The sequence below is a fragment of the Bos grunniens genome, chromosome 26 (assembly GCF_055505025.1).
Source record: "Bos grunniens cultivar Pamir isolate PY7600 chromosome 26, Bosgru_T2T1.0, whole genome shotgun sequence".
NCBI classification, from domain to species: domain Eukaryota; kingdom Metazoa; phylum Chordata; class Mammalia; order Artiodactyla; family Bovidae; genus Bos; species Bos grunniens.
The window spans coordinates 18,795,665-18,823,218 of NC_141190.1; the positions used below are offsets into that span (position 1 = coordinate 18,795,665).

At 47.6% G+C, this 27,554-nt stretch overlaps 4 protein-coding genes across 42 annotated transcripts in view; 2 read left to right on the plus strand and 2 right to left on the minus strand.

The window, feature by feature from the left end:
• Positions 1-2,548: 2,548 nt before the first annotated feature.
• Positions 2,549-9,076, plus strand: PGAM1 (phosphoglycerate mutase 1). The gene is made up of 4 exons (XM_086379413.1): positions 2,549-2,739; positions 6,135-6,409; positions 6,911-7,091; positions 7,992-9,076. The coding sequence occupies exons 1-4, from the start codon at positions 2,601-2,603 to the stop codon at positions 8,159-8,161; spliced, it is 765 nt and encodes a 254-aa protein (XP_086235539.1). The 5' UTR covers positions 2,549-2,600; the 3' UTR covers positions 8,162-9,076.
• A 1,698-nt stretch (positions 9,077-10,774) lies between these two features.
• EXOSC1 (exosome component 1) lies at positions 10,775-17,466 on the minus strand. Of its 5 annotated transcripts, none has more exons than XM_086379414.1 (8): positions 17,414-17,466; positions 17,191-17,306; positions 14,663-14,737; positions 13,124-13,212; positions 12,279-12,312; positions 11,716-11,766; positions 11,502-11,586; positions 10,775-11,175 (listed from the first exon to the last, which is right to left on the minus strand). In XM_086379414.1, exons 1-8 carry the CDS (start codon positions 17,442-17,444, stop codon positions 11,069-11,071), a joined length of 588 nt encoding a protein of 195 aa, XP_086235540.1. In that variant the 5' UTR covers positions 17,445-17,466; the 3' UTR covers positions 10,775-11,068. The 5 variants fall into 5 exon arrangements, with proteins under 5 accessions (XP_086235540.1, XP_086235544.1, XP_086235542.1 ...); XM_086379418.1 differs by having other exon boundaries at positions 12,272-12,312; XM_086379416.1 differs by lacking the exon at positions 14,663-14,737.
• A 174-nt stretch (positions 17,467-17,640) lies between these two features.
• On the plus strand, positions 17,641-27,275 carry ZDHHC16 (zDHHC palmitoyltransferase 16). 23 transcript variants are annotated; one of them, XM_086379411.1, is made up of 13 exons: positions 17,641-17,826; positions 19,246-19,359; positions 19,895-19,974; positions 21,461-21,708; positions 21,881-22,075; positions 22,227-22,315; positions 22,708-22,736; positions 23,346-23,479; positions 23,618-23,665; positions 24,499-24,584; positions 25,248-25,371; positions 25,558-25,628; positions 26,325-26,914. In XM_086379411.1, exons 3-13 carry the CDS (start codon positions 19,923-19,925, stop codon positions 26,437-26,439), a joined length of 1,191 nt encoding a protein of 396 aa, XP_086235537.1. In that variant the 5' UTR covers positions 17,641-17,826; positions 19,246-19,359; positions 19,895-19,922; the 3' UTR covers positions 26,440-26,914. The 23 variants fall into 23 exon arrangements, 19 of the variants coding, with proteins under 19 accessions (XP_086235537.1, XP_086235519.1, XP_086235520.1 ...); XR_015155877.1 differs by lacking the exons at positions 19,246-19,359; positions 19,895-19,974 and adding an exon at positions 27,065-27,275 and having other exon boundaries at positions 26,325-26,897; XM_086379393.1 differs by lacking the exon at positions 19,895-19,974.
• Positions 27,122-27,554, minus strand: part of MMS19 (MMS19 cytosolic iron-sulfur assembly component) — a 35,584-nt gene continuing 35,151 nt past the window's right edge. For all 13 annotated transcript variants that reach the window (XR_015155876.1, XR_015155875.1, XR_015155874.1 and 10 more), the window contains one exon: positions 27,122-27,509. Coding sequence is in view for 10 of the 13 variants with exons in the window: in XM_086379387.1 (XP_086235513.1) it covers positions 27,482-27,509 (28 nt within the window). In the remaining 3 variants the exon portion in view is untranslated. The remainder of the gene's footprint in view (positions 27,510-27,554) is intronic.

The window sequence follows — 27,554 nt, forward strand, 5'->3', positions numbered from 1 at the left end:
CCTGGGTTCTTTTTCACTTCTGCCTGCAGTTGTAACTTTGGACTAATTATATCCCCAGGCCTCAGTTTTTTCATCTGTAGAATGGACAACCTACATTATATGAATTGTGAGAAGGTTGAGATAATACATTAAAACACTGGACATGGTAACTTTTGTTACCGAGTCCAAGTAAGGTCTGTTTGTCTCATGACAGGCCAGTGAATCCAAGAGACGAGGTGTTGAGGCAAGCAATACGACTTTCTTTGGAGAACCGACTGATCGAGAAGATGGTAGACTAATGTCTCAAAATAATCATCTTCCCTGGGTCTGGATGCCAGCTTCTCTTATGGATCAGAGATTGAGGGGTAGGGGAGGAAGCAAAATAAAAAGGGCGTTAATTTTCAAATATCTCCTAAAATAGCAAGCTTTGGACAGGGGGATGTGTTCATTTCTTTTTTCCTGCCATCTGCAGATGGACAGGGTTCTGAACCAAGGCACTTGAGTTTAACAGTCTGGCAGGGGGGCAGGATTCTCTGAGGCAGGCCATTATGTATGATCATAATAAAAAAGCAATGGAAAGCAAGTCAAAGAAACAGTTCCAACATGGAGTCAGAATTGACTTTTCCCTGCAACACTTTCACGGACGGTAGATGACATATCTAAAAATCAGTCTTACGTGCTTTGATTCACGTTTTTAACAAAGTGCCTTTTCTCTGCCTATCAAACCCTTCCCACTCTTTAAAGTCAATAAGTGCCCTAAATGCAACATTTATGTGGAGCCCACAGAGACTATTAGGTGAGACATACACACACGGACTTGGGAGGCAGCGAGCCTAGGCTTGAATCCTGGTTCCTGCAACCTTGGGCAAATTGCTTCATCCCTCAGTTTCCTCTTCAAAAAATAGGGAATCAATAGTACTAGGCTCTTAAGGCCATCATGAGGATATGAGGAGTGAATGAGTTAATGTTTGTAAAGTACTTAAAACACTGCCTGATACATAGTAGGTGCTTTATGAGTGTGTGTTAAAAATTTTTGTATAATTTGTCAAAGTATAACACACAGAACTTTTTTGTTAGGTGTTTTACACATGGGCCTTATTTGCACTTCACCTGCTATGAAGCGCAGAAAACACATTCTACCCATCTTTGACCCTAGCCCACTGCCTGACTCATGTATGGTGCTCAATAAAGTGGCAAGGTTGAAATAAACCAGGACACAGTGGCATGGGCACTGGAAAGCTGTCTAGATAAAACAGCAGATAAGCTGTCTACTTAAACTGCTGATTGGGTGTAGGGGAGGGACAAGCAGTAATCCTTCTCTTTCTGGAGTTTGCTTCACTGTTGCTGGTCCAGGAGGCATTGACCAGAGGCTGTGAGAGACTAGGAAAGTTGGGACAAACAGCTCTGTGTTAAATGAAGAGCAAGTCTTTCAAACTAGCAGTCATAAGCGGAGAAGGCAATGGCACCCCACTCCAGTACTCTTGCCTGGAAAATCCCATGGATGGAGGAGCCTGGAAGGCTGCAGTCCATGGGGTCGCTGAGGGTCGGACACGACTGAGAGACTTCACTTTCACTTTTCACTTTCCTGCATTGGAGAAGGAAATGGCAACCCACTCCAGTGTTCTTGCCTGGAGAATCCCAGGGACGGGGGAGCCTGGTGGGCTGCCATCTATGGGGTCGCACAGAGTCGGACACGACTGAAGTGACTTAGCAGCAGCAGCAGCAGTCAGAACCGGTGTCCTTATGCAGATCATTGTCCGTGGAAATGAGATAGAAACAACCACCATTTACTGAGCACTTTCCAGGTAGATATACTCACGCTCGGCCACTTCAGTCTGTCCAACTCTTTGCGACCCCATGCACTGGGGTATGTAGCCAGCCAGGCTCCTCTGTCCATGGACTTCTCCAGGCAGGAATACTGGAGTGGGTTGCCACGCCCTTCTCCAGGGGATCTTCCTAACCCAGGGATAGAACCCGCGTTTCCTGTGTCTCCTGTATTGCAGGCGGATTCTTTACCCATTGGGCCACCTGGGAAACCTTCCTGGTAGATAGCCACCAGCTGAATATTTACTACGTTCGTTTACAGACGAGGGTGAGCGAGATTAAGCGGTGTCCACATAGAGAATAAAATGGAAGAGTGAAGACTGGAACGCAGGCGTGTGAATCACAATGTGTTCGGATGGGAAAGTGATCTGGGCAAGCCAAGCGCGATTGGAATAATAACATTTTATTACAACGAAGGGCTTGTGAATAACTGCAGTTCAATTCGATGACACTCCGGGCGGTATGCACTTCTGGGCACGGCCCAGATGTTCCACCGCCTTTGGGCGCTTACGTGCGCTCCGTGACCGCCACGGCTGACGCGGGGTAGGCGGCGGAGACCGCATGCGCCCTGTCTTCCTGGGAGAGCGCCCCCTCCGCCCGGCGGCTGCAGCGCCCGCACGGAGCGCATGCGTACACCCGGCGGGAGGAGGGTGGCCCCGAGCTAGTGGAAAGATTTGGCCGTGCAAGTGAAAGGGAGCTGACGGGTGGGGCGCAAGCGCGCAGGCGCAGCCGGGGGCCGGGCAGCGACTCCGGAATCTCGGTGATCCCCAGTCTGCGCCTCATCCCGAACCGCAGCCATGGCCGCCTACAAGCTGGTGCTGATCCGGCACGGTGAGAGCACATGGAACCTGGAGAACCGTTTCAGCGGCTGGTACGACGCGGACCTGAGCCCAGCCGGGCACGAGGAGGCGAAGCGAGGCGGGCAGGCGCTGAGAGGTGCGTAGCAGGCCGGGGCGGTGGATGTGGGCTGCGAAGGCCGGGGCTGGCGCCTCTGGGTCACGGCCGCCTGGCCTCACCCGCGCCCTCCCGGAGAACGTCTAGACCTTAGGCTTCTTCTTTCTAACAGTGTATTTTGCAGTTCAGAAAATGAGCCGGGGGTGGGGGATCGACTTGCTCAAGGTCACCCAGCCAAGAAGAGGACCCGGGCGCTCACCGCGCAGTTTTATTGCGCTCACCACACCGCCTTGCGAAATCGCTCTCGTCTTAGTCTGAGCATTTAGTAACTCGGGGACGGGTTACTAAATTGGATGCCCAGCTACAACCAAACCTACTCTAGGCTAGGGAGGCTGATGAAGTGGCAGGCCACATGCTTCTCCCCGCCGTGGGGGAGTGACGCGGCACCGCGTTGACCAAAGACCTCCACGTGCTCCTGTAGGATGCTGTTTAGCAGCATTCCACAAACCGTGTCCAGAGTGCATCCACAAATGTAAATGAGTGGTTGCATGAATGAAGGCTTTGAGTTAATCCTCTTCACAACCCCATAAAGTATACAGATTTCATTCCCTTCCTTCCCAACTCTCCTTGGCCCTCTTTCATAGTTGGGAAAGTGAGAGTTGGAAAGAGGACTTGACCAAAGTTACATCTTATTCCTAGTCCACCACGCTGGCCTCTGTTCTGGGGATGAGTAACAGGTAGGTGCGAGGGAACTGGTAGGTAAAGGTGGAAGTGGCAGTGAGATAAGCTTGCCTACTCAGGCTGGCCCCCGCTGGCAGACGGTTCTCTGTGATTTTGAAATGCTAATAAGGAAGCATTCCCTGCTGCCAGCAATTCAAAGAATCTCCGGACTGAGGAGGTACTTCCATTGATCCTGCTCTGCTCCCTTTTAACCTCGACTAAGTAGCAGCCATTGAAATGGGTCATTGATGCCTGGTTGATGTGAATCAGGTATTTGGCCCAAATTTGCTCTTCCTAGGTTCTTGCCTCCACTGTAGATCTTTTAGAAATGAAGCAAAGGCTTGGAAACAAATCTGGGAAATATAATCCTGCTGAGGATGTGTGTGAGTAATTTGGGATGGCCCAGTGTGACCTCATACCAGTTAGGAGAGGCCAGGATGGGGAAAGTGCTGGTAGAGGAGGCCATTTTCTCTCCTGTCTGCAGGAAGAACTGAATGGGTCTGTGGTGGTTTGCTGATGACTGACCCAGGACAAAGCAAATTGCAACTGTCCTCTAAGACTGGTCAAATGCCTTAACTTGTAATCTCTTAAAATAACAGACCCTAGTTGAGTTTTTAAGTAAATGTTAGTAGCATTAGTTTAAAAAGAAAGCCCATTAAATTTTTAAAATAACTGTTTAGGGGCATCACAGATGATTAAATAAAAAGTCAATGACTAAAAGCAAAAATTCTGAATGATGAAGACCATATGAATAATCTAATAATATAAAAGGCCCAAAATAAAGTATTAATTTCACCAGGGCTTTAAGTACTATAGGGCTTATAAAATCTTGCATGATTTCAGGAGCAAGTTAGCAAGAACTGAGTTTCATCACGCCGTCTTACTAAGGGAGGATGGAGGCCACATGGCACCAGCTAAGCCCATCCGTGGGAGCGTCCTAACTCTGCTTTGTTTGATGGCCAAGTTAAAGGAAGAGGCTTTAGAGTTTGTTGAGAGTTATAAGGGGAACTGCTCTTTTCCTCTGGGATCTATTTGTGTATCTAATGTGCAGCACTCCACAGCAATTAGAAAATTCAGTGAAACAACCACAGCTTTTCAGCATGGCAGCTGAGCCTTGCACTGAGGATGTTGCTTCCCAGTGACTCAGCCTTTTACTGGGGAATCATTCTTCCCCATAAAGTTAGGGAGCAGATGCTAAGTGAGTCTACTAGGACTTGTCCTGAGGCTCAGCGATGAGATGTGACTTTTCCCTTGTGGGTGCTGGTGAGTCTCTGGTGACTAATCCTCCCTTCCCCCATCAGTGTAGTTCCTACTGGCCTTATTCTCAATTGAATGACTGGCAGAAAATTCACGTTTCCTTAATTACTGTTGGTGGTCTCAGTACGAAGCAACACACAGGAAAGTTTGTGCTGAATTTCAATGAGGGCCTTGTAGCCTCCTGGAAGAAAACAGATTCCTGGAAAGGGACATCTCCCCATTAAAGTGGGAGGGAGAATAATGGTTTGTGAAACATAAACGAAGATACATATGGTTGTAACTTACTGGTTGGGCCAACATAACTCTTGATACCACCCCTCATAACTGCTGTGTGTAGAGGAGAGGTCTGCTCTTTCTCCAGTGAGTGGCTTCTCTTAAACTTGGTTTAACAATGTAGATAGGTAGATATATAGGGTAGTCAAGTAATTTGACTAGCAGAAAGGAACTGTGGATGAAGAGACTGTGATTTCCATATTCTAGGGAGGATACAGTTTCATGCAACAAACTGGTTTTATCAGCATCCTCTGAGTTCTTGCTGTATCCTAATTGTTGAATTCAAAATCCCATTTCTCCTGGACCAGAAAGTAGAGAGGACTGAAATATATTAGTAATTGTCAATCAGAAGTGACAGTTCTAACTAAAATACAAACATCAGAATCCTTAGAAGTCAGGAAACTATGGAGATAGCCAGAGATGGTGGTTATGAGTTGGATTAGAGTCATACAACCTGGGTTTTTAACCTTTCATGTAATATCTGTGATCTCAGATAATTTGCTTAACTCCTGCAGTTTATATTTCCCCTACCCGGTAAGATGGATTGTAATGATGTAACCTCATTGGATTGTTATGAAAACTAAATAAAATACATACAAAGTACTTATTAGTCCAGTGCCTGACAGATGGTAAACCTTCTATAAATATTAACTAAAAAGTTTATTAAGTGACTCCAAGTTTTTAGTGTCCTTAGGTTAAAAGAATTAAAGCAAATAAAAAATTAAAATGTGCTTAAGCACAGCACTCTGGGGATTAGTAGCGCAGATCTCAGGTTAGCTCGTTGATAATACATTTGGGCCTTTGGTTAGATGAATTATTGGGAAGCTGCTGGGAAGTATATTGTCAACTGCAACATAAATCAACAAATGTTACCTTCCCCAAAGGCAGAATATTGTTTTTCCTGTATGCAAAATAAAATATTTAGGGTATACAAAATATTTAGCCAGATAATTTTCATTTAGGTTGTCTATACCTGAGATTTATATGTAAGAAAATTCTGGCTCTAGGGAATTTCCTGGCGGTCTAGTAGTTAGAACTCCTTGCTGTCACTGCTGAGGGCCCAGGTTTAATCCCTGGTTGGGGAACTAAGATCCCACAAGCCGTGTGGTGTGGCTAAAGAAAAAAGAAGAAATTCTGGCTCTAGAGTGGACCTCATTAGCTTATCACTTTTAACTTAAAATTTCCAGATGCTGGCTATGAGTTTGACATCTGCTTCACCTCAGTGCAGAAGAGAGCAATCCGGACCCTCTGGACAGTGCTGGATGCCATTGACCAAATGTGGCTGCCAGTGGTGAGGACTTGGCGCCTTAATGAGCGACACTATGGGGGTCTGACTGGCCTCAATAAGGCAGAAACTGCTGCCAAGCATGGTGAGGCCCAGGTAAAGATCTGGAGGCGCTCCTATGATGTCCCGCCACCTCCCATGGAGCCCGACCATCCCTTCTACAGCAACATCAGTAAGGTATGGACAAAGTGAAGCTTGGCTCGCTGCACGCAGGACCAGGGGATCAGAATCTGGACTTCTCTCTTTTAGCTTTTATTAATATCTGCCTAGATCACTGAGTTTCTAATTTATGATAAATCCCCCTTTGTAATCCGCCTTCTCCAAGGAATGACCATTACTCATTAAAAGATTTAGTTAAGAGTTTATGTGGTTTATCTACAAAGAATTTCCATCTTTTTTTACATGTATTGCCATATTTTAAAAAACTGCACTACAGGTAAAGTGACTTGGGAAGAGCCTTGAGGCCCACCTTTCCAAAGTTGTGTTTCTTTTGGACTATTCAGTCTTCCCAGTCGTGGGTAGTAGGGGAGGGCGGGCAGGATAGTAATAATCCCCCTTCCCAAGCCCTCAGTGCCCTGGTGAGAGACTTTTACTTATCACTGTGATCCCTTAGGGGATGAGGAATAGGCAGAACAAATGCAGCTGGTAATAACTGGCAAGCTGGGATTTTTTGTTTAGGATCGCAGGTACGCAGACCTCACTGAAGACCAGCTGCCCTCCTGTGAGAGTCTGAAGGACACAATTGCCAGAGCTCTGCCCTTTTGGAATGAAGAAATTGTCCCCCAGATCAAGGAGGGGAAACGGGTACTAATTGCAGCCCATGGCAACAGCCTCCGGGGCATCGTCAAGCATCTGGAGGGTATGTATGCTTTTCAGAGGGGCCCTCAGGGAAGGGTAAAGCAGAACTGCCACTACTCTGGACTGATTTAGTATGAAGGAGACCTTCAGGAAAGGGCTGGATGTACTGAGAGCCTTAGAGACAGTCCAGAGTATCTCCTAGTAGAAACATGATCCTTGCTTCTCCAAGCATCATCTGCAGAACCAGAGGCTGCCACACCCCACCGGGTGCTTGTTACACGTTAGAACCTCAGGTCCCACTTCAGACCTGATTTGGAAGCTGCGTCTGTCATCCAGGTGCATCTATCATTGCTCTATTACAGTAGAGTGATCACCCAAGGAATGCCCCCAGTATTCTTTCTTAGCCACTGAACAGTAAGAAAAAAGGATGAAAAGTATCTCTCCCCAAAGGAGATACACATGAAAGTTGGAGATGCCTACCTCTAGACTAGGATTGCTAGTTGAAATTGCTGATAAAAATCCTTCTTAACCACAGCCTGATTACAACTCCCCACATGAGTGTCAATTTGCATCCTAAGTTGTTTCACTTAGGGGCCTAGCAGAGGCCCAGATGTGCCACGTTTTGGCAGCTGTATGGACAACATAGGACGTTTGAGATACTAAGATGTATAGTCCTGCTTCACTGTGGGCTTCCAGATCCCCCTTGGGGAGGGATACCTTTCATCCCTTTTTTCTTGCTGTTCAGTGGCTGAGAAAGAATATTGGGGGCATTCCTTGGGTGATCACTCTGCCCTAATATAGATCCTTACTTTCATGACAAGTATCAGAAAGGGTGTCTTGTTTTAATTCCTGCCAGAGTCCTTGGAGGACCCATTTCCCCACATGGAGGATGAATAGTAAAGCTGGAGAGGTCTGTGGATTCTTATCTTGCTTGACTGATCATGAGGAGGTATATTTTCAGGTCTCTCTGAAGAGGCTATCATGGAGCTGAACCTGCCGACTGGCATTCCTATGGTCTATGAGTTGGACAAGAACTTGAAGCCCATCAAGCCCATGCAGTTCCTGGGGGATGAGGAGACCGTGCGTAAAGCCATGGAGGCTGTGGCTGCCCAGGGCAAGGCCAAGAAGTGAGGGCAAGCAGCAGATTACTTTCCCAAGGATTACCCTCCTCCCCTGCCCTGGCCCACCCTATTCCTCTGCACCTCTCCCTGGCACATGTCCCACTGATTACATCTGTAGGCATCGTAAGTTGTAGCTGCAGGTGGGGACCAGCGGCTCCCAATTCCACATTAGCCATTTTATCTCTTGCACCCACTCCCTTCATACAGTCTAGTCAGAATGGCACGTCTGGGGCATGGTCCTCAGTCCAAGCCGAGGGAAGACTTATCCAGAAGTGTTGAGAGGTCGTTACTGGGGGGTTTGATGGTGGTTTATTACCAAGGAGCTGCTTGAGTAGGGGACAGGGAGAAAACCATGCTGAGGTGTGACCAATGAGGAGAAGTAAGAGCCCGTTCGTGTCCCCAGAGGCCAGCCGGGCACAGTTGTTAGGTGACTCCGGGCTCTAGTCATTCCAGTGGAAGATGAATGTAACCTGCATGGTGACTCAATCAAATATTCCTCCCTGACTCTAAAAGGCTGGATCAATCCTGAATGTTTTTGTGTTGCATTTACTTTAAAAATATATATATATAAATATAAAAAAAAAAACCAAAAACCCTTCTGGGGTTTTTAGTGGCGGTTGAAATATTCCCACATGTGGTCATCAGCAAATAAGTCATTCCTTACACCATCATGGGATAAGCTCCTGGCGTCTAAGGTGTAGGAGTTCATCCTGCTGTGTGTTTTAGAATCCCTCCCCTGCCTTACTGTTTTGTGGCAGCGGAATGCCTCTCGATCATGTCCAAGTGTGTCTCTCACTGTGCCTGACTTCTGAATCATGTTCCAGTTGCTTGGCCCAGCACTTGGGCCCAGTACTCATTTGAGCATAACTGTACTAAAAATGTCTTTTTTCCAGATCAGTATAAAATAAAGGAGTGACGTGCAATATTTTCTGTGTGATATGTCTTACCTGAGGAAATCAACTCGAACATTCAACTTGAAGTGTCTCTCACTGCCCAAGTTCGTGTATGACTAAGGGCTTTAGGACAGCCAGTCACAACTTTACACAGCCATTTTCTCTCTTGGACCCACTCCCTTCATACAGTCTAGTCAGAATGGCACATCTGGGGCATGGTCCTCGTCCAAGCCAAGGGAAGACTTATCCAGAAGTGTTGAGAGGTCATCACTGGGGGGTTCCAAATACCATGTATCTCACTGGGTTCTCCACTGCAGGTTGAAGAGCTGAACTCTTTTTCCTGTTGCCTCTCTACAGCTCTTGCCCAATGGTACTGGTTACTAAAATCAAATTCTGAAACTATTATACCTTCTTTAGAAAGGTAAAAGTTTGTTTACTAGACTTAAAAAAGCCAGTCCCTTTCTATTAAACTGTAAACTTGATTCACACCTTTCCTTTTGGCTCCTAAAGTTTTATCCCTGTCAGTTACCTAACTTCCTCAGAAATTACACTTGCAGGAGAAAATGAATATACAGTCATCCCTTATCTGCAGAGGGGAGACTTGATTCCAGGACTCTTCTGGATACTAAAATTAACAGAAGCTAGGCTGCAGTCCATGGGGTTGCTAGCAGTCGGACAGGACTGAGCGACTTCACTTTTACTTTTCACTTTCATGCATCGGAGAAGGAAATGGCAATCCACTCCAGTGTTCTTGCCTGGATTATCCCAGGGACAGGGGAGCCTGGTGGGCTGCCGTCTCGGGGGGTGGCACAGAGTCAGACACGAACTGAAGCGACTTAGCAGCAGCAGCAGCAGCAGGGACTTCCTTGGTGGTCCAGTGACTAAGACTCAGCTCCCAATGCAGGAGGCTAGGGTTGGATCCCTGGTCAGGGAACTAGATCCCACATGCACGCAGCTGAGTCTGCATGCTGCAGTGAAGAGCAACTAAGACCCAGCACAGCCAAAATAAACATCTCAAAATTAACAGATGCTAAAGTGCCTAATATAAGATGGCATAGTACAGATGGCTCTCTCTTCATGGGTTTCCCATCCATGAATAGGGAGGACTGACTGTAATTATCTACATAATTGGGAAGGGGCATTGCTCACATTTACCTTTTCTCTGAGGCCTTTGAGAAGATCACTGGAATATGAGAAAGCCCATAATGCCGTCCTAGTAGGAACAAGTAACACCATCTAGAAAATTCTTAAGCTCTATGCTAGCCATTGGGTGAGGCATGTTATATACATAATCTTCAATCCTGATAACCTCTGAAAGGGCTAGTATCTCGTTTACAGAAGAGGAAACATGCTGAAAACAGAAACTTGCCAGAAGGTACACTACTGAGTACTGGGACCCAGTATGAATGTTGCCCTTATTCTAAAATTTAAGCAGCTTGCTTTCCAAGTTAGCTTTTTATCTGATGTGCACAGTAATCCTAGGAAGACTTTTAATACTTTAAGTCTAAAGTAGCCTGATGGGATGTTAGTTTCCTTAGCTTGTACTGAATCTTAGAACAAAAGTCGGTAATTTTGTGCTCAACCCATGCCTGACACATAGCAAGTACTCAAAAGTATGGAGAACATAAAAAATACAGAAAAAGGTGATTAGGCATTGTCTACAAAGACTCTGCTCTAGATGTCATGTCAGTTTAGATTCTTTACCCTACTTGAGACAACAGAAACTAAAATTCTTTTCATAAAAACGTTTTCTTTGTCATAGCAAAAATACACATTTGTAACACTCAAAGAACAGGCTATAATCTACTATCATACAGTTTGTTTGCTGGTGCCTCCAAAAGAAATTACTCCAGAGAATAAAATCCGCTGAAAGGTTCACAAGAAAAATGTTCCACCTACAGAAAAGATTTTTCTAAAGGTGGCTGCTGACCAACCCCTGGTGTCTGAATAAAAACAGCCTCCTGATGTCACGCACACATGTACTCTTAGAAAACAGCTTCCCCTCTGCATGGGAAAGTGGCTTCTTAGGTCTGTAGGAACTCGGGCTGTACTCGGGCCACCTTCCGGAATTCCTTGGTGTGGGTCTTCGGGCACTGCATCTCACACCAGCTGATGGGGACCATCTGGACACCTGCAAGGGAAAAGGTGGTGCAGGAGCTGGGACCCCAGATACTTGCTCGAAACATTTCTCTTTTTAGGTGGGTGTGAACTGATGTCACCAAGCTGCCTAGTGAACCTCTCACCTCATACGGAAAAAAGCCTTGCTTATTCCACTGACTTATGGAGTAAGTGGCTCTTTTCCTTAGATTATATAAGGAGAATCATTCTAATCCCGGTAGTCAGTATCTACACTCACATTGCTTCTAAGATAATTAAAAAACGAGGGAAAACAGTGGACTAATCCCAAACCCTAGCTCCCAGGAAAAGGTAAGCGTGTGGAAGCATGGACAAACTCACCGGATTCGCTGTGGGCCACCACCACTCCCAGCTCATTTTCCGCGGTGGTTAGCAGGTAGTTGGACTGTGCATCACCTAGGGAGATCTAGTCACATCACGTTGGTAAAGGAAAACAAAGACTTACACGTCTTCCCTCTCATAGCTACTTAGTGGTTTCTCTACTTCCATTTCTTCCTTTGACAAAGGACCACAAGTCTGCAGGGAATAAGGATACCACTTTGGCCAAGACGATGTCCCCTGGGCGGAAACTCTTATAAATTTCAACCTGTAAAGAAAGGAGTGTTAAGTAAAAGCTCCGATCAGGTCTATAATGAAACTATTAACCCCACTGGGTAGAGCTAGTTTACTTCTAACTCCAGAGGGTAGAACCCCAGTGGTAGATCTACCATTACTCAAGTAGATCAACAACTTTTATTGCTTCTGTGGCATCATCACATAAATGAAAGATCTGAACTCAGTAACCTGATCAGGAATCTGACTTAGACAAAAGGTACTATGGCTGCTCTGAAAGGGTCCAGAATAAGTCTGAGAGAACAGCCATGAATAAACACCTGGCTTCAAAGACAAAGCGTAAACTAGCTCCTCTCTGGTCAACAAAAAGAAGAAAAATTCTACGAAGAGGAAAGGAATAGTGAGGTGAGTTCCACACCTTCCAGTAGAGAACACCTTAAAATTCCTTGGACTCCACATTCCCACTGACTTTTGAAATTCACTGGAATAATCTAAAAAGACTGAGATTCCTAAAGCCACGAAGAAAAATAAGAACCAACCAACAACCTTGTCTTTTTCAGTAGCTCGGACGTCTTCTTTGCTATAAAGAAAAGAAATAACGGAAAGATTAATTATCTGTGAGAAAGAATTATCCTGCAGACTCCTAGCAGACAAAGAGCTGTACGAGCAAAGACGACAAGTCCTGATCAGGACCCTGCTGCCACCTAGAGGAGCAAGTGGAGAAATGTTTCCTGTCCTAACCCGGAGGGAACAATCAGTTCCCATTCTTGGATCAAACAGAACAGGATTATCAATATCTCCCACTAGAGGAAAGTGGATCCAATTTGGCAGAGAAGGATAAGGAACTCTGCTGCCTTAGGAGAGCTTGAATGGCAGCATCACAGAACCACACAGAATCCTGAGGGTGGAAAGAGCCTCATATGTTAAATTATCTAGCTTATAAGAACTGTCTGTCCCTTCTCAAAGAACCCATAGTGGGGAAAAATACCACTTCACCCACTACCCTTTTTATTGTCTTATAATGCTTGGGTTAATCGATATTAAACACAAGAAAAAAAGGTACTTCCTAAAATGCCTTCTTTACTTTGGTATGAATGATACCCACAATGCACCTCCAGCTTATTCAATTCTTTTTTGTTTTATTTAAAGTCCTATCTCATTAATATCTTCCTTCTGTCTTTATTTTCTTTAGATATATTTTTAGATATATTTAGATATATTTAGATATTTAGATATATTTTCTTTAGATACTACGTGGGGAGAATCAAAGCACAAAGAGGTGAGACAGGGCAGGAATAGACTGTAATTGTTCTTAAAAATTCCAGTTTCCCATCCTATCCTAATCTCACTCCAGGCGCTGAGGCGAATATGAAGACAAAAATACTCCTTACCGGATGGTTCCTCGAAAAGAGTTCTTAAGTGGTGTGGACCCCACATACAGGATGTGTACTTTGGCAAAGCGTGAATTGATGCTGGAGACCTGTAGAACAGAGGAAAGGGCAGCATTAGAGTATTAGCAATTGTCAGCTGAAGGAGGCAGGAATCAACTAGGAAAGACTAGGATTTTAGTCCAAGCATCCCTACTAAGCATAGAATTTCAGATAAGTTAACTCGTATTTATCCTTGCATAAGTGATGTTCATAAAGTGGAGTAAGAGCCACTCTGGCCACCTAAAACAGAGTTACCGAGGGAAATCAAATGAAATAATATGGCAGAGATTTTCAAAAATGTGCAGGTCTAACATAAATACACAAGGGAAGCATAGCAAATCTAACTAGACCTTTAGCAGATCTCACCAAGAGGCCTGTAGTGTGAATGGAACTTAAGTCTCCATTCCAGCTGCTGGGTAATATTTGGATCACTGTGCCTATCCAGTTATTTTCAAAATAATGCATAGATTTTCTCTTTTTTTCCTTTCCCCTTTTTTAAATGTGGCCACGCTGCGCGGCTTGCAGGATCTTAGTTCCCTGATCAGGGACTGGACATGCACCTTTGGCACTGAAAGTGCAGAGTCCTAACCACTGGACTGCCAAGGAATTCCCCACATAGATTTTCTGTTGGAGAAATTATTTATAGAGAAAAACTAAGAGCTACAAGTTAACTGGCAGAGGGTGGGGATGGGCATGGAATACTGATGTCTTGTAGTTACTAATTGGTAGAGCACTAATTTGCACTTGCCCTCAAAGACTTTATAAAAATCTTTCATTTCTCTGCAGAAAAAGTTTCGCTTTAGATGTTCAAAAATACACCTCCTTATGACCTTCTGGTACTCCTGTTTCCCAGACAAAAGTAAAAAATTATATAATGAGGAAACCAGCTCTGTGAAAGAACTACATAAGCTTGAACTTGACCACACTGATCATTACCCTAGAAATCTCTAGACCCAGCAGAGTCCAGTAAAACTTTCTGTGATGATAGAAAAATTGTGTTGACCAACATGGCAACCACCATTCACCTGTGGCTATTGACTACTTGAAATGGAGCTAGTGGAACTGAGGAAATAAATGTTAAATTTTGTTTAATATTAATTTATTTAAATTTAAATGATCTTATGTGACTATTGGGAGAAGGCAATGGCACCCCACTCCAGTACTCTTGCCTGGACAATCCCATGGACAGAGGAGCCTGGTAGGCGACAGTCCATGGGGTCACACAGAGTCGGACACAACTGAGCGACTTCCCTTTCACTTTTCATTTTCATGCATTGGAGAAGGAAATGGCAACCCACTCCAGTGTTCTTGCCTGGAGAATCCCAAGGACGGGGAAGCCTGGTGGGCTGCTGTCTATGGGGTTCACAGAGTCGGACACGACTGAAGTGACTTAGCAGCAGCATGTGACTACTGGTTACCATACTGGACAGTGCAGTTCTATAATGATCATGATTTCAACACTGGATGGTATCCTAAGCAGGGAGGTTAAGACCAACTTACCTTACAGGTTACAATAGCTCCTACATCTGGCAGTAATTGGGACTCTGTTTCTCTCATCACAGATATGACAGGAAGCTACAGAGAGAAAAATAAAACCTGAATATCCTGGCTAAGCCTTGGATAAAGGTATTTGTGGCTTGACAGTAAAATGGGATACCTTGGGCCACAGTTGACGTCACATGGGCAGGTGGACTACAGATTCATTTGTAGCCCAGAGCAGAAAGCCTTAGAAATTTTAGGATACAGGAGGGCCAAGGGGCCACAGAAAGAAAGCTGCAAGAAGATACAATCTTACCACTTTAGACGAGTTCCAGAGTTTTTTTGTGATTTTCTTAAGAGTTTTTCGGCATACAACTACATTGCCTGTAATCACGGATAATCTGACTCTTTCTTCCAAAGTTGTATCTTTCTTTTGATTTGTCATTTTATTGAACAGGCTAGAATTTTCAAATAAATGTTATATAACAGTGGCCATATTTGTTTACTTCTATTTAACACTTGTAGAGTTTCCTCTTTGAGCATGGTACTGGCTATTGGTGTAGGAAAGATACTTTTGAGCCTGATCTTTTCTTAACCTTTCCCTTGTTCAATATGCTTCAGCTCTCCTGGTCTTTTTTCAGTTTCACCAATTCACTAAATTTTTTCCCATCTCAGGATCTCTTTTCAACCTGCTCTTTCTGCTCACTCACTCAACTCTTATTTATCCTTTAGATTCAGACTAAATATCACTTCTGACTAGGTTGGATTTGCCTATTACATGTTCTCATGGTACTCTGTAATATTTTTTCAGAGCAGCCATCATACGTGTAAGCACACATTCATTTGAGCATTTATTTGCTTACAGTTTTTATCTGTACCCCTTGATAGCGGAGACCACGTATATTTGGCTCATTATCACATCCCACAGCTATAAAATGAACAAACTTTCAAATCCTAGGGAAATTCCCAAAAGTGATCAAATACAAAGTCTCTCATTTTATAGGTAAGAACCTATAAAGGGAGTTTAAGTTTTTTACCTAAGGCAGAATTAAGGTTTAGTCAATACTGAATTCTCTTTCTACTATGATCCCAGTCTTTAGGGCTTTCCTGGTGGCTCAGCTGATAAAGAATAATCTGCCTGCAATGTGAGAGACCTGGGTTCGATCCCTGGGTTGGAAAGATCCCGTAGAGAAGGGAATGGCTACCCACTCCAGTATTCTGGCCTGGAGAATTCCACAGACTGTATAGAGATATGGGCTTCCCTCATAGCTCAGTCAGTAAAGAATCTGCCTGCAATGAACCTGGGTTCAATTCCTGGGTTGGGAAGATCCCCTGGAGAAGGAAATGGCAATCCACTCCAGTATTCTTGCCTGGAAAATCCCATGTATAGAAGAGCCTGGCGGGCTACAGTCCATGAGGTCACAAGAGTCGGACACAAGTTAGTGATTAAACACCCCCCACCACCACCTCCAGTCTTTAAGCCGCTCCTTCAAGAACTGCTTATCTGATCCCAAGCTAATCATGGATCAGCTTCTGGAACCAGGGAGAATAATATTATTCATACGTTCAATAAACATCTCCTGAGCATTTACTTTGCACTACGTGCATAGTAGTGGAAGGGTCTAATGGGGAACTTATAACTGAGTGTTTAATTGCATGCTGAACTAAGTGCTTAGAAAGGGAGTAATAGCTCTTGGGACCTCCCTGGTGGTCCAGTGGTTAAGACTCTGAACTTCCACTGCAGGGGGCATGGGTTTCACCCAAGATCCTGCATGCTGTGTGGCACAACAAACAAGCAAACTGACCCCAACAGCTCTTTCTGAGTATTAAAACAAACAAAAAACAAAACTCCCTTTTTTGACTAGGGCTTCTCTGAGAAAGTGATACTAGTGAGGTTATCTAAAGGATGGTGGTGGTTTAGTCGCTCAGTCGTGTCCGACTCTTGCGACCCCATGAACTGTAACCCGCCAGGTCCATGGGATTTTCCAGGCAAGAGTACTGGAATGTGCTGCCATTTCCTTCGCCAGGGGAATCTTCCCGACACAGGGATCGAGTCCGCGTCTCCTGCAATGGTGGTGGATTCTCTTCCGCTGAGTAGGTAGGATTTAATCGGGCTAAGGAAGAGAGGAGCGTGTTCCAGACAGACGGCGTGTGTACAAACACTCTGTGGTCCACTGGCGATACTGAAAGAAGACAGTAGGACTTCTGCAAAGAGTGAGGCGCGGGTAACGGAGCGAGATGAAGCCGGACAAGTAGGCGACATTTGGCCAGGATTCAGCTCACAGCACGGCTGAGCTCGCCTCCGTTCTTTCCCCAGCTTGCTTCCCCGAGTGTCAGCAACACAGCCAAGCCAGACAACACAACTAATTTGTGATGGCTAAGTGTCCAGCAGCGGGGATCCCAGCTGTCAGAAACTTAAGAGACTAACTCCTTCTCCTGAACCAGGCACTAAAGACGCGCTCGTAGGACCCTGGCTAAAGACAGCGAAATCAAAGGCAGCGTAAGACAAAGACAGACAGAGGAGAGAGAAGGGAAGCTGCCCCATTTACCGCGCCGTTCTCGCTGGTCTTTGTCAAGCAGCCAGCAAGCGACGAAAAGATGTAGCCGTGCCGTGTGTAGGTGCCGCTGCCCGGGCTGCCCTCCTCCAAGTTACACAGACGTTCGCCTGCGGAAAAAACGCTGCATCAGCCATGGGTCCGCTGAAGTTGTTGATCGTCTGGCCTTCTTGCCCTTGTCCCTGCCCAGGATTTGCTCTGGATACCGCTGACTTACCGGGGATGCAGTACCTCACGGGTGGCGCCATGACTGCCACTGTCCCAAATCCCGAGGAAAATGAGGCCGACCTCTCATTGGCCAATATCCTGGTGCAGTTCCGCAGTAAGAAACGCGCTAATTGGTGTGCTCTATATGTAATCTCCGTAAGCGCTTCCAGAAGACGTAAACTCCATTTCCCAGGTTGCATCGGGACGAGTTCGGGGGCGGGGCTTCGGAACTCCTGCGCTTGCGCCTGTGGTCAAGGATGGGCGGGCGGTGGGTCCGGGTCTGCAGGCTGGACCTGTGGGCGGCGGGCCATGGTTGATTGGATTGAGCCGGGCCGGTAGACGCCGAGCTGGAGGGGGTGGCAGTGAGCGGCGGCGGAGGCTGCGGAGTTCGACTTGGCTGATTGAAGAATCGGCCGGCGGCAGGTAAGAGCGAAGCTGCGGCCTTTTCTGCCCAGTCCTGTCGCTTTTTATAGGGTCGGGCCCTGTTCCCGGGCCTTGTGAGCCCGAGTTCCTGCTTTGCACGGCCGTGCCATCGAACCGGACGGAGCGCACCCTCCGGGCAGCCCTGAGGCGTGGAGCTGGAAGGTCAGCCCAGCCAACTCGCCCATTTCACAGATTTGGAAATTCATCCCCAAGGATAGGATTCTAATTGTACCGTATCTCTAAGATAGTTCAAGATAGAGACCGAACAGGTACTCAAGTTAATTTTTACTTTCAGTCTTTCATTCTTTGACCATGCCAGCCTTATTGAGAAATAAAACGTTTCGTCAGTTTCTGTAACTGCAGCCTCCAATCTTGCGGAAGCGTGCTAGTCTGGAAGGAAAGTCTGTGCATGAATTAGTGTTGCTCTTACTGATGATTGACACTTGCTGCTTCAGACTGTAAATACCCTCAAAACAGCATCTTTGTTCAAATGAGTTATGTCGACTCTGTTTCCTCTGCCCTTTGGTGTCTTTGGAATCTATGTGTTTACTCCCACCCCTAATAGCCCCCATGTCCAGTTTCCCCTTGGGAAAGAGTTGGTGACTGAGAGCCTTGGGGAGAGGAGAGTGCTGTGACCTGCACTCCCCTCTGATCTGGTGGCACGTGTCACTGTGTTGCTAGCACTGAGGGATCAGAGTGTTCAAGGCTTGTGTTGGGGGTGATGCTGCTGCTGCTAAGTCGATTCAGTTGTGTCCGACTTTGTGCCACCCCAGAGACAGCAGCCTAGCAGGCTCCCCCATCCCTGGGATTCTCCAGGCAAGAACACTGGAGTGGGTTGCCACTTCCTTCTCCCATGCAGAAAAGTGAAAAGTGAAAGTGAAGTCGCTCAGTTATGTCCGACTCTTAGCGACCCCATGGACTGCAGCCTACCAGGCTCCTCCGTCCATGGGAGTTTCCAGGCAAGAGTACTGGAGTGGGTTGCCATTGCCTTCTCTGTTTGGGGTGATAGGGAAACTCTATTTCCTGCCCTGTTCACTTCCATCACCACCCCTCACCCCCAACACACAGTTTTTTGAGCTCTGCTTTATCTCAGTTTCCTGAGATGAAAAATTCTTATGTTCAGTTGTGGTCCCATGGACTACGTATTTATTCCCTGGCGTTCCCATACCCCACCAAACCTCACTAAGTAAAATAAGGGAAGGGGGCCTTGGTCTCAGACTTCTTTTACATAATCTGGTCTTAAGCTCTGTACCTACAAGTTTTCAGCTTACATGTTTGTGTTGATTACTGGTTGGATAGTTTTCTAGAATGACTTCTACCTCTGAAGTGCAATGATTCCACCAGTGGTTTTCATTTCTCTCTGTATTGATCATGAAGAATGTAGCAGCTGACACTTATTTCGTGTTATCACGTTGGCAGGAGTGTCCTTGCTATTATTTGTAGGACAGAGGGACATCTGACCAGCCTTTCCACTTCGGCATCCCTCCAGTTCGTTCATTCAACAAGTATTTATTGAGTACGTCCATGATCCAGGTATCGGCGCTAAGCACTTTATGAACACTTCATTTGTATCTTACCAACTGTACAGATAGTCATAAAGTGGGTAGCGCAGAAGGGTGCCTTAGTATTTAATCCTACTCTCTCGTTAATGGGAACACAAGAAAACTGAGTCCCAGCAGAATTTGGTGCTTTGCCCAAGGTCACAGATCTACTTCAGGGCAGAATTGAATCCTAAGCAGTCAAGTTGTGGGGCAGCTGAGAGTTGATAAGTCTGGTCTTTGAGGCATTTCCTGTAGAGTTCAGTAATTCCAGAAGTAGCTGAGACAATCTAAAAAGTGGAGAATCAGAAAATGAAGGTTTTTTTCCTTCTAAACAGGAGAGATGGTATATAATTTTTGTTTATTACAGATGAGGCACACATCTTATTTGCCTGCTGTTGCTGTTAAAACTATTTTGGTAAATAGAAAACTCTCCATTAGCTTTAGTAAGGGAATGAATGATGGTGTGGATAACCTAAGTCACTTGGATTTGTTTTGGGGTAAAATGTTTCATTCCACTGTTACATTAGATTGTAGCTGTACACTATTTGAAAATTCATGCTTCGAGCCAAATCAGGATTCCACACAATAGGAGTCCAAGTCAAAGGAGGTAGGAAGTTTGAGCTTTTCCTTTTTCTCTTTTCTGCACTGTCCCTTTGTTCTCTAAGCCTCTCGGAGATGATGGAAATGGCCAACTTACTTTATCCTGCTACAGAAGTAGGTCCCTACTGAATTGTCTGTCTTCTCCTTGCTGGTCTTATCTGCTGGCTTTGTTTTTGCCTTAAGTCTTCAGAGGGCTTATGGAAGGAGGTAATTAAGTTTTCTTTGAAAGGCCTCTTGTGGGGATGTCAGGGTGTAAGGAGAGTACCTTGCTCCAGTTACTGAAATGACACCATCCCTACAGTGGAGCAGCCTCCTCCACTTTCTGCTGGGCTTTGAGCTGCCTGTTAAATAAGTCAGTGGAGTTGCAGAGGACAAAGTAGCCATAGGGGAAAATCAGATAATTTCCTCTCTGATAAGACCTTTTATCTGCAGAATTGATGAGAATATCATCAAAGTGATCTGTATGTTCTGTTCTGGGCATTGCCTGGGTAGCTGACCTCCCGTGGCTGTTAGTTGAGGTAAAAATCACATGGAGGAGGTTAAGGCACTTTCAGAGGAGCCGTGCACAGCGCTAAAGAGCTGGACAGGCTGGTTGGGACACCTGGGGCCAGGGCAGCAGCTGCAGAGAAAGCTCTCAAGTGTCCAGCTAGAACAGAGCAAGGGAAACTCATTACGCAGAGGGCGGGCCCTGTGGTCTTCTTCCGCCGTCCTCCATACCGCCATGTCTCCTGCTTGGTGGTGATCTGCTCAGGACCCGTTGTTTTGTTCATGCTTGGAGTGGGACTGGGACTAGAATTGGAGACAGAGCATCTTATGTCATGCAAGGGGGAGGTGAGCTGTCCCCACAGGAGACAGGGACTCTCATGCCCCCAGGCCGGTAATGGCAGTAGGACGGATAAGTGTCTTTTGCCTGGATAGCACCAGGGAAGATCTAGGTGCAGGATTCGCATGGTGTGAACTCACTCCCTCACTGCTGTTCCTGGTGAAGACGGTTGTTAGGAGGTAGGGGCTTCCCTCGTGGCTCAGACGGTAAAGAATCCGCTTGCAATGCAGGAGACCTGGGTTCAATCCCTGGATTGGGAAGATCCCTTGGAGGAGAGCATGGCAACCCACCCCAGTATTCTTGCCTGGAGAATCCCCATGGACAGAGGAGCTTGGCGGGTTACAGTCCATGGGGTCGCAAAGAGTCAGACACAGCTGAGCAGCTAAGCACAGCACAGGGCAGGCAGGAGACCCCGGACACCTCTGCTACAGTGGCCAGGCCCACAGGGCCACGCGGATAGCTTTGTGCACATTGGTTGGGCTCTACCCAGTGGTCTGTCCACATAGACAATTCCAGAGACCCTGCTTGAGCTTGGAGCTGCCTCCCTATTTCCCAGCTGGTGACTGGCCCGGCGGGCCTCAGCCTTAGGTCTCCGCCTCTAAGCTGCCCAGTGGTGGGGCAGGGAGGGACAGGACCCAGGCTGGCCCCTCACGGTGCTGTGCTCTCCTAGGAGCCATGCGGGGCCAGTGGAGCCTACTGCTGGGCCCTGCCCGCCTTTGCCTGCGCCTGCTTCTGCTCCTGGGCTACAGGCGCCGCTGCCCACCTCTGCTCCGAGGCCTGGTGCAGCGCTGGCGCTACGGCAAGGTCTGCCTGCGCTCCCTGCTCTACAACTCCTTCGGGGGCAGTGACACCGCCGTGGACGCTGCCTTTGAGCCTATCTACTGGCTGGTGGACAACGTGATCCGCTGGTGTGGGGTGGTGAGTGATGCCCGGGGGCAGGAAAAGGGTTGTTTGGGGAGCGCATGTGTCTGGCAAACTTACCCTGGGTCAGGACCCACACTGGCCTCCTACCCTTGGGAAGCTCCTGAGTCTTCTCTGGGCATTGCTGCGCTCTCTCATGGCATCCTCCTGACCTCCCCGGTGTTGGCAGGTGTTCGTGGTGCTGGTGATCGTGCTGACCAGCTCCATCGTGGCCATCGCCTACCTGTGTGTCCTGCCCCTCATCCTCCAAACCTACTCCGTGCCCCGGCTCTGCTGGCATTTCCTCTATAGTCACTGGAATCTGATTCTCATCGTCTTCCATTACTACCAGGCTATCACCACCCCACCTGGATACCCACCCCAGGTGGGTACCCCCCTCCAGGGGCATGGGGGTGGAAGAGAACTTCAGGCCATGGGAGCCAGTCCCAGGAATGGGGGGGAGAGTCCCTTGGTGTTTCTGAGGTACGAGACCGGTGCTGCCGCAGTCGTCACGTTGCTTTTCTCCCTCTGCACAGGGCAGGAATGATATGACAACAGTCTCCATCTGTAAGAAGTGCATTAACCCCAAGCCAGCCCGAACACACCACTGCAGCATCTGCAATAGGTGGGTCTCTGGGAACCCCAGCCATGGCCCTTTTGCTGTAGCCCCAGGGCAAAACCTAGACCTGGCATTTGCCTGGACATTCATGGGGTACCCTGTCATGTGCCAGGCCACATGTCCTGAGGACATGGGCCCCAGGATGGCCTGTGAGTTATGCGTTATCACCGCTTGGGGAAAGTGAGGTTCAGAGAGAGGGGTCAAGGTAGGCAAGAGACCCGAGTTACCTTGTCCAGTGTCTTGTAGCCAGTGAAGCAGGGTTTGAAGCAAGGCCTGGCTGTCCTCAAAGTCTGTGCCCTTTCCGCCTCAGCAGGATGCTGGTCCTTGTAGGAAAGGATTGGCACTGACATCTCGAGAACCTTGGCCACCGTAACAGAGCCTGTGTCCCTCCCTCACAGGTGTGTGCTGAAGATGGATCATCACTGCCGTATCCTTTTGCTATCTCCTCTGCCTGAAACCTCCTCCTTTAGCTCCAGAGCACTGCACAGGTTTAAGGGCCACAGACCCAAGGCTTCTAGCTTCACCCTGCAGAGAACACTGGGCTCAGGAGAAGTTAGTAGAAGAGCAGTTGTGGGGACCAATCATCTCCTGGGAATAATGTGCTGTCTGGGACGGATCTTCTGGGAGCAAGGCCTCTCTCCCTAACAGCTCTTTCTCTCGTAGACTTTCATGCTAACATCCATCGGATGGAAAGAGAGGTCTTGTTCAGTGGGTTGTCCAGTGGGGGTCCAGGTAGAACCATCGGTCCCTTTCTGCTGTCCCACACAGATGTCTGGTAAACCTGTTTGTCTGAATATTGGCAGACACATTTTACTAAAGGATTTCGGCTTTCATGATCTCCTGGTGGGACTCGTGAGGGCTTTGAAAAGCTTTAACACTTTCCCCTCAACTTCAGGGAAGTCCCATATTTTCCTGCCTTTGGTGATGGAATCCTTGGGCTTGGATGATATTGTTAGGAACCACAGAGAAACCAGAGAAGCCAGGACACCCCCTGAAGTTGTGTGTTTGGTCTTGTCCTTAATCCTTTCCCCACCAGCCTGGCTAAACAACTGTGTGGGCCACTATAACCATCGGTACTTCTTCTCTTTCTGCTTTTTCATGACCCTGGGCTGTGTCTACTGCAGCTATGGAAGCTGGGACCTTTTCCGGGAGGCTTATGCTGCCATCGAGGTGAGCCCATAGTTAGGAAAAGAGCAGCTCAGTAGAGAGCACTTTGGGGTGTGGAATTTGTCCCTAAGAAGGGGCTGGTAGCACCCCCCTCTCCTAGAGGCTTGAGAGTGTAACCAGCACTGTTTTCCATCCCCTTAGAAAATGAAACAGCTCGACAAGAACAAACTACAGGCGGTTGCCAACCAGGTGGGCTCTCCCCACCCCACTGCCTCCTGCTGCTCAGGCCAGGGGTATAGAGTTGCTGAGGCAACTGGGGCCCACCTGTTAGTCGAGTTGTAGAGACTGGGCTCAGGCCAGTCGAGACTGGATCGGGGTGTTCTGGGGGCTGCCTGCCACAAGCAGACCAAGTGGCCTGGGGACCAGCTGGGAGTCCCTGGTATGTGAGTTTTTGGCTCTCTATCCCATTTCACCTTCTTTGGGCTGAGCAAGGGCTCTGCCTTGGTGATGGCCTGAGCAGTACAGAGTCCATGTTAGTCTGTGTAATGGGGTTCCAGGGGACAGAGGTCGGGCTGGGCCAGTCTGATGATCCTTTGCTCCTGGTCTGTCTGCATCTCCATCAGGATCCCTAGGCCTTTTAGGACTCCTTGTTTTGAGCAGATTGTCGGCTTGAGATTTGCCTCTGCTGCCATTTTGGTCCTTAGTGGGGCTCCCTGTTCTCCCCCTCCAGTCATTCTATTCTGGGTGTGATCTGGTCCCCTCTCTAGGGGATTACAGCCACACAGTTCTGACTGGGAAGTGGAGTGGCTTCCCCTGGAGCCCCGTTTGTGTTGTCACAGCTAAAGGCCCAGGGTTGGTCCCTCCTGTGCTTTACTATCCTGTCTAGACCCGCTCTGCCCAGTGTATGTCCACATGACGATGCCACTGGCTTGGTCCACCCATCTGGCTGCTGCCCTGACTCCTCTGTGGCTGAACCCCCTATCTTCTCCCCCTGGGCCTGGATCACTTCCCTGCCTGCAGGTGCTGGGTTCTGGTGGAGACCAGCAGAGTCAAGGAGCCAGACTGTGCTGTTTTTTTTCTAGACTTACCATCAGACCCCACCACCCACCTTCTCCTTCCGAGAAAGAGTGACTCACAAGAGTCTTGTCTACCTCTGGTTCCTGTGCAGGTATCTTAACTCTCATTTTTGACAGTTGAAGGGAGGGGCAGCTTCAGAAAGCCTTTTACAGTGCCCACACAGGCAGGAACCCCTCCCTGTATGAACTGTTGCTGTTCTTAGCCTCACTTAGGTTGGCCAAGAGTAGAGCTTAATTTTCTTCAGCATTTTGGGGGAGGGAACACGAAGGACTTGGCACTGAGGGTTTGGTATGTGCGAAGGGAAGTTCAACTCCTTTTAAGAGCAGATGCATTTTGTAGAGGAGGAAAACTGCAGATATGAGGGGGTGAGGTGATTTGTTCCGTGATACCCAAGTAGAGATGGTAGAGCTGGAATCTGATGTGCCGTTTTATTTTGATCCTTGGTGCTGTTAGTCCCCTTTTCTTGTCTCCCAAGCATGGGTATTTTAGGAAATGTATAACATTTTCATTAGTAATAGACTTATTTCCCCATTCTCCTTGCCACATAATTTATTCTTGGCCCATATAGATGGTTTTTCATGGATGCTGTTTTTATCAGTAGATGCAGTGAAGTAAAAGTTCACTTAGGAGCCATCAGCTGGGAGAGAAGGCAGAGGTCCCTCACCAGTCACTGTTGCTCAGCGCAGTTTCAGACCTACTCATGGCCTCTAACCCTCTCCGTGCTACCCCCCAATCTTTGCCCTTCTTTTCTCAGTTCTGTGGCACTTGCCCTGGGTGCCCTAACCATATGGCACGCTGTGCTTATCAGTCGAGGTGAGACTAGCATCGAAAGGCACATCAACAAGAAGGAGCGCCAGCGGCTGCAGGCCAAGGGCAGAGTGAGTGGGGCTGGTTTTGGGGTGCTGGGGCGAGTGGTAACCAAACCTGCTGTTCTGTAGAGTTGGTTTTTCTCCCATGGTCAGGGCCAACTAGGGCAGGCCTGAAGCCCGGAAGTTGCCTAGCCAATTTAGGCTCAAAATTGGTTTAATGAAGAGAGTTCTTAGAAACGTTTTTCTTTGCTCTAGGTTTTTAGGAATCATTACAACTACGGCTGCTTGGACAACTGGAAGGTATTCCTGGGTGTGGACACAGGAAGGTAAAGTAAAACATCTAGATCAGCGCTGTCTGTTGCACTTGCTGTGTTGAGAAGAACATCCTACACCCGTGTTGCCTGACATTAGCCACTAGTCACATATGGCTTCTGAGTGCTCGAAACGTGCCTCATATGTTAGTGGATTGAATTTTAATTTCATTTTCACCAGTTTAATTAGGCACATGTGGCCAGTGGCTACTATATTGGTACAGTAGCAGATGACTACAGTAGAGTCCTGAAAGCTGTTCTCAGGAAGGGAGCTCTCATTTGTATGGCAGTGTTGGATTTCAAGCAGATAACTTGTGGGACTGAAGTTACTTGTGACAGAGGTCTAAGACAATAAATGAAGCTAGCTCCCTCAGCCCAAGAGACAAAGGTAAATCGTTTTTTAGATTGCAGCTACTGAGGCAATAGTAAGTAGGTGACCACTGAGTACCTGCCCTCCCTTTTCCTGTCCTCATTATTGCTGCCTGTCACTGTGCTCGCAGTGCCCATTAGAAGTTAGCTCAAAACCTCTAAAGGCCTTCAAGGCACCAGAGTGAAAAGTGTATTTCTTGGACTAAATTGGAACTTCTGTTACTTTTGTGATGAATGCCAAGGTAGCTTCAGACTGCCTTGAGCTATCTTTGCTGAGGCTTGAGGATCAGGGAGGAAGACTAGGAAGGCCTGGACCTCAGGAGTATTTGTCTTCTCTTACAGGCACTGGCTTACTCGGGTGTTGTTACCTTCCAGTCACTTGCCCCATGGGAACGGAATGAGCTGGGATCCCCCGCCCTGGGTGACTGCTCACTCAGCCTCTGTGATGGCAGTGTGAGCGTGTAAGCTGGAGTGTGTCAGCCACAACTTGGGCACCACCCTGCTTCCTGCGTTGCCTCAAGGGCCTCCAAGGATAGCTTCTTGGGATCCTTGAGCCAAAAGAGCCAGTGGGCCTGCCCCAGGGTACCATGCAGGGACAACTCAAGGACTGATCTCCTGGCTGCTGCAGAAGCAAGGCACAATGTGGAGAAATCCTAGGACTCATGTCCCTTTACTCAGGCAAACGTAAGTCCAGCCCCAGACTGGAGATCAGGCAGCTAGCAACCTTGCCAGGTTGACCCCGACCTCCTCCAGGTTACAGCACTGGGGTTGGCCGCCACCTCTTCCACTTGCCGTCTGAGGAAACAGCTGAATGGTAGAGATGAGATTCTGGCTTCTCAACAGGGCAAAGATATCAGGCCTACTGCTGAGGTCACTGCCACTTCTCATGTGCTGCTGAAGGGAGCAAAAATAAAGGTATTTGATTTTGTAAAGACTGTAGCTTTTCACTCTTTGCCTTTCCGGTGGGACAGGGAAGGGGAAATCAGGGTCAGGGCCTAGTGCGCAGATATTCTGGTCCCACCACCCGTGCCCCACTTGGAGGGGCTGGATGTCCTGAACAATTCCTATCGTTTCTGTTCTAGGTCAAGCAGTGATGCTTCTGAGGCATAAGTGCAAGAGGGAAATAACTGACAGCCCCGTTACCAAAAGATTCTTTACTCTCCAGCAGGTACACACCACCCTCCCTGGTCCTCAGGGCCACACACAGCTGCACCCACCCTCAGCAGCACAGCTCCTTTTTTCTGACATATAAATGGAAGAGCCCCAAGACGAGGGATCGTTCTTCAAACACAAGTAGTCTCACACGCAGTTACTTCCCAAATCCATTAGAAATCGGGGTTCCTGTATTTCTTGTACAGCCATGCGGCAGAGGCCCGCATTGTGTTGTGTCTGTGGGAAAGGCAGGCAGGGGCCAGCGGTCTCCCTGCCTGAGCAAGGCGGCTCGATGGTTAGTAACTTCAGGTTAGAATGTCAGTCAGTGTAGGCCAGGGATGGGGGGCTCAGCTGCCAGGGCTCCCCAGCAGAAACCTGTAGGCAAAAAGCATGTTGACAGCATTGGTGGTGAGGCTCACT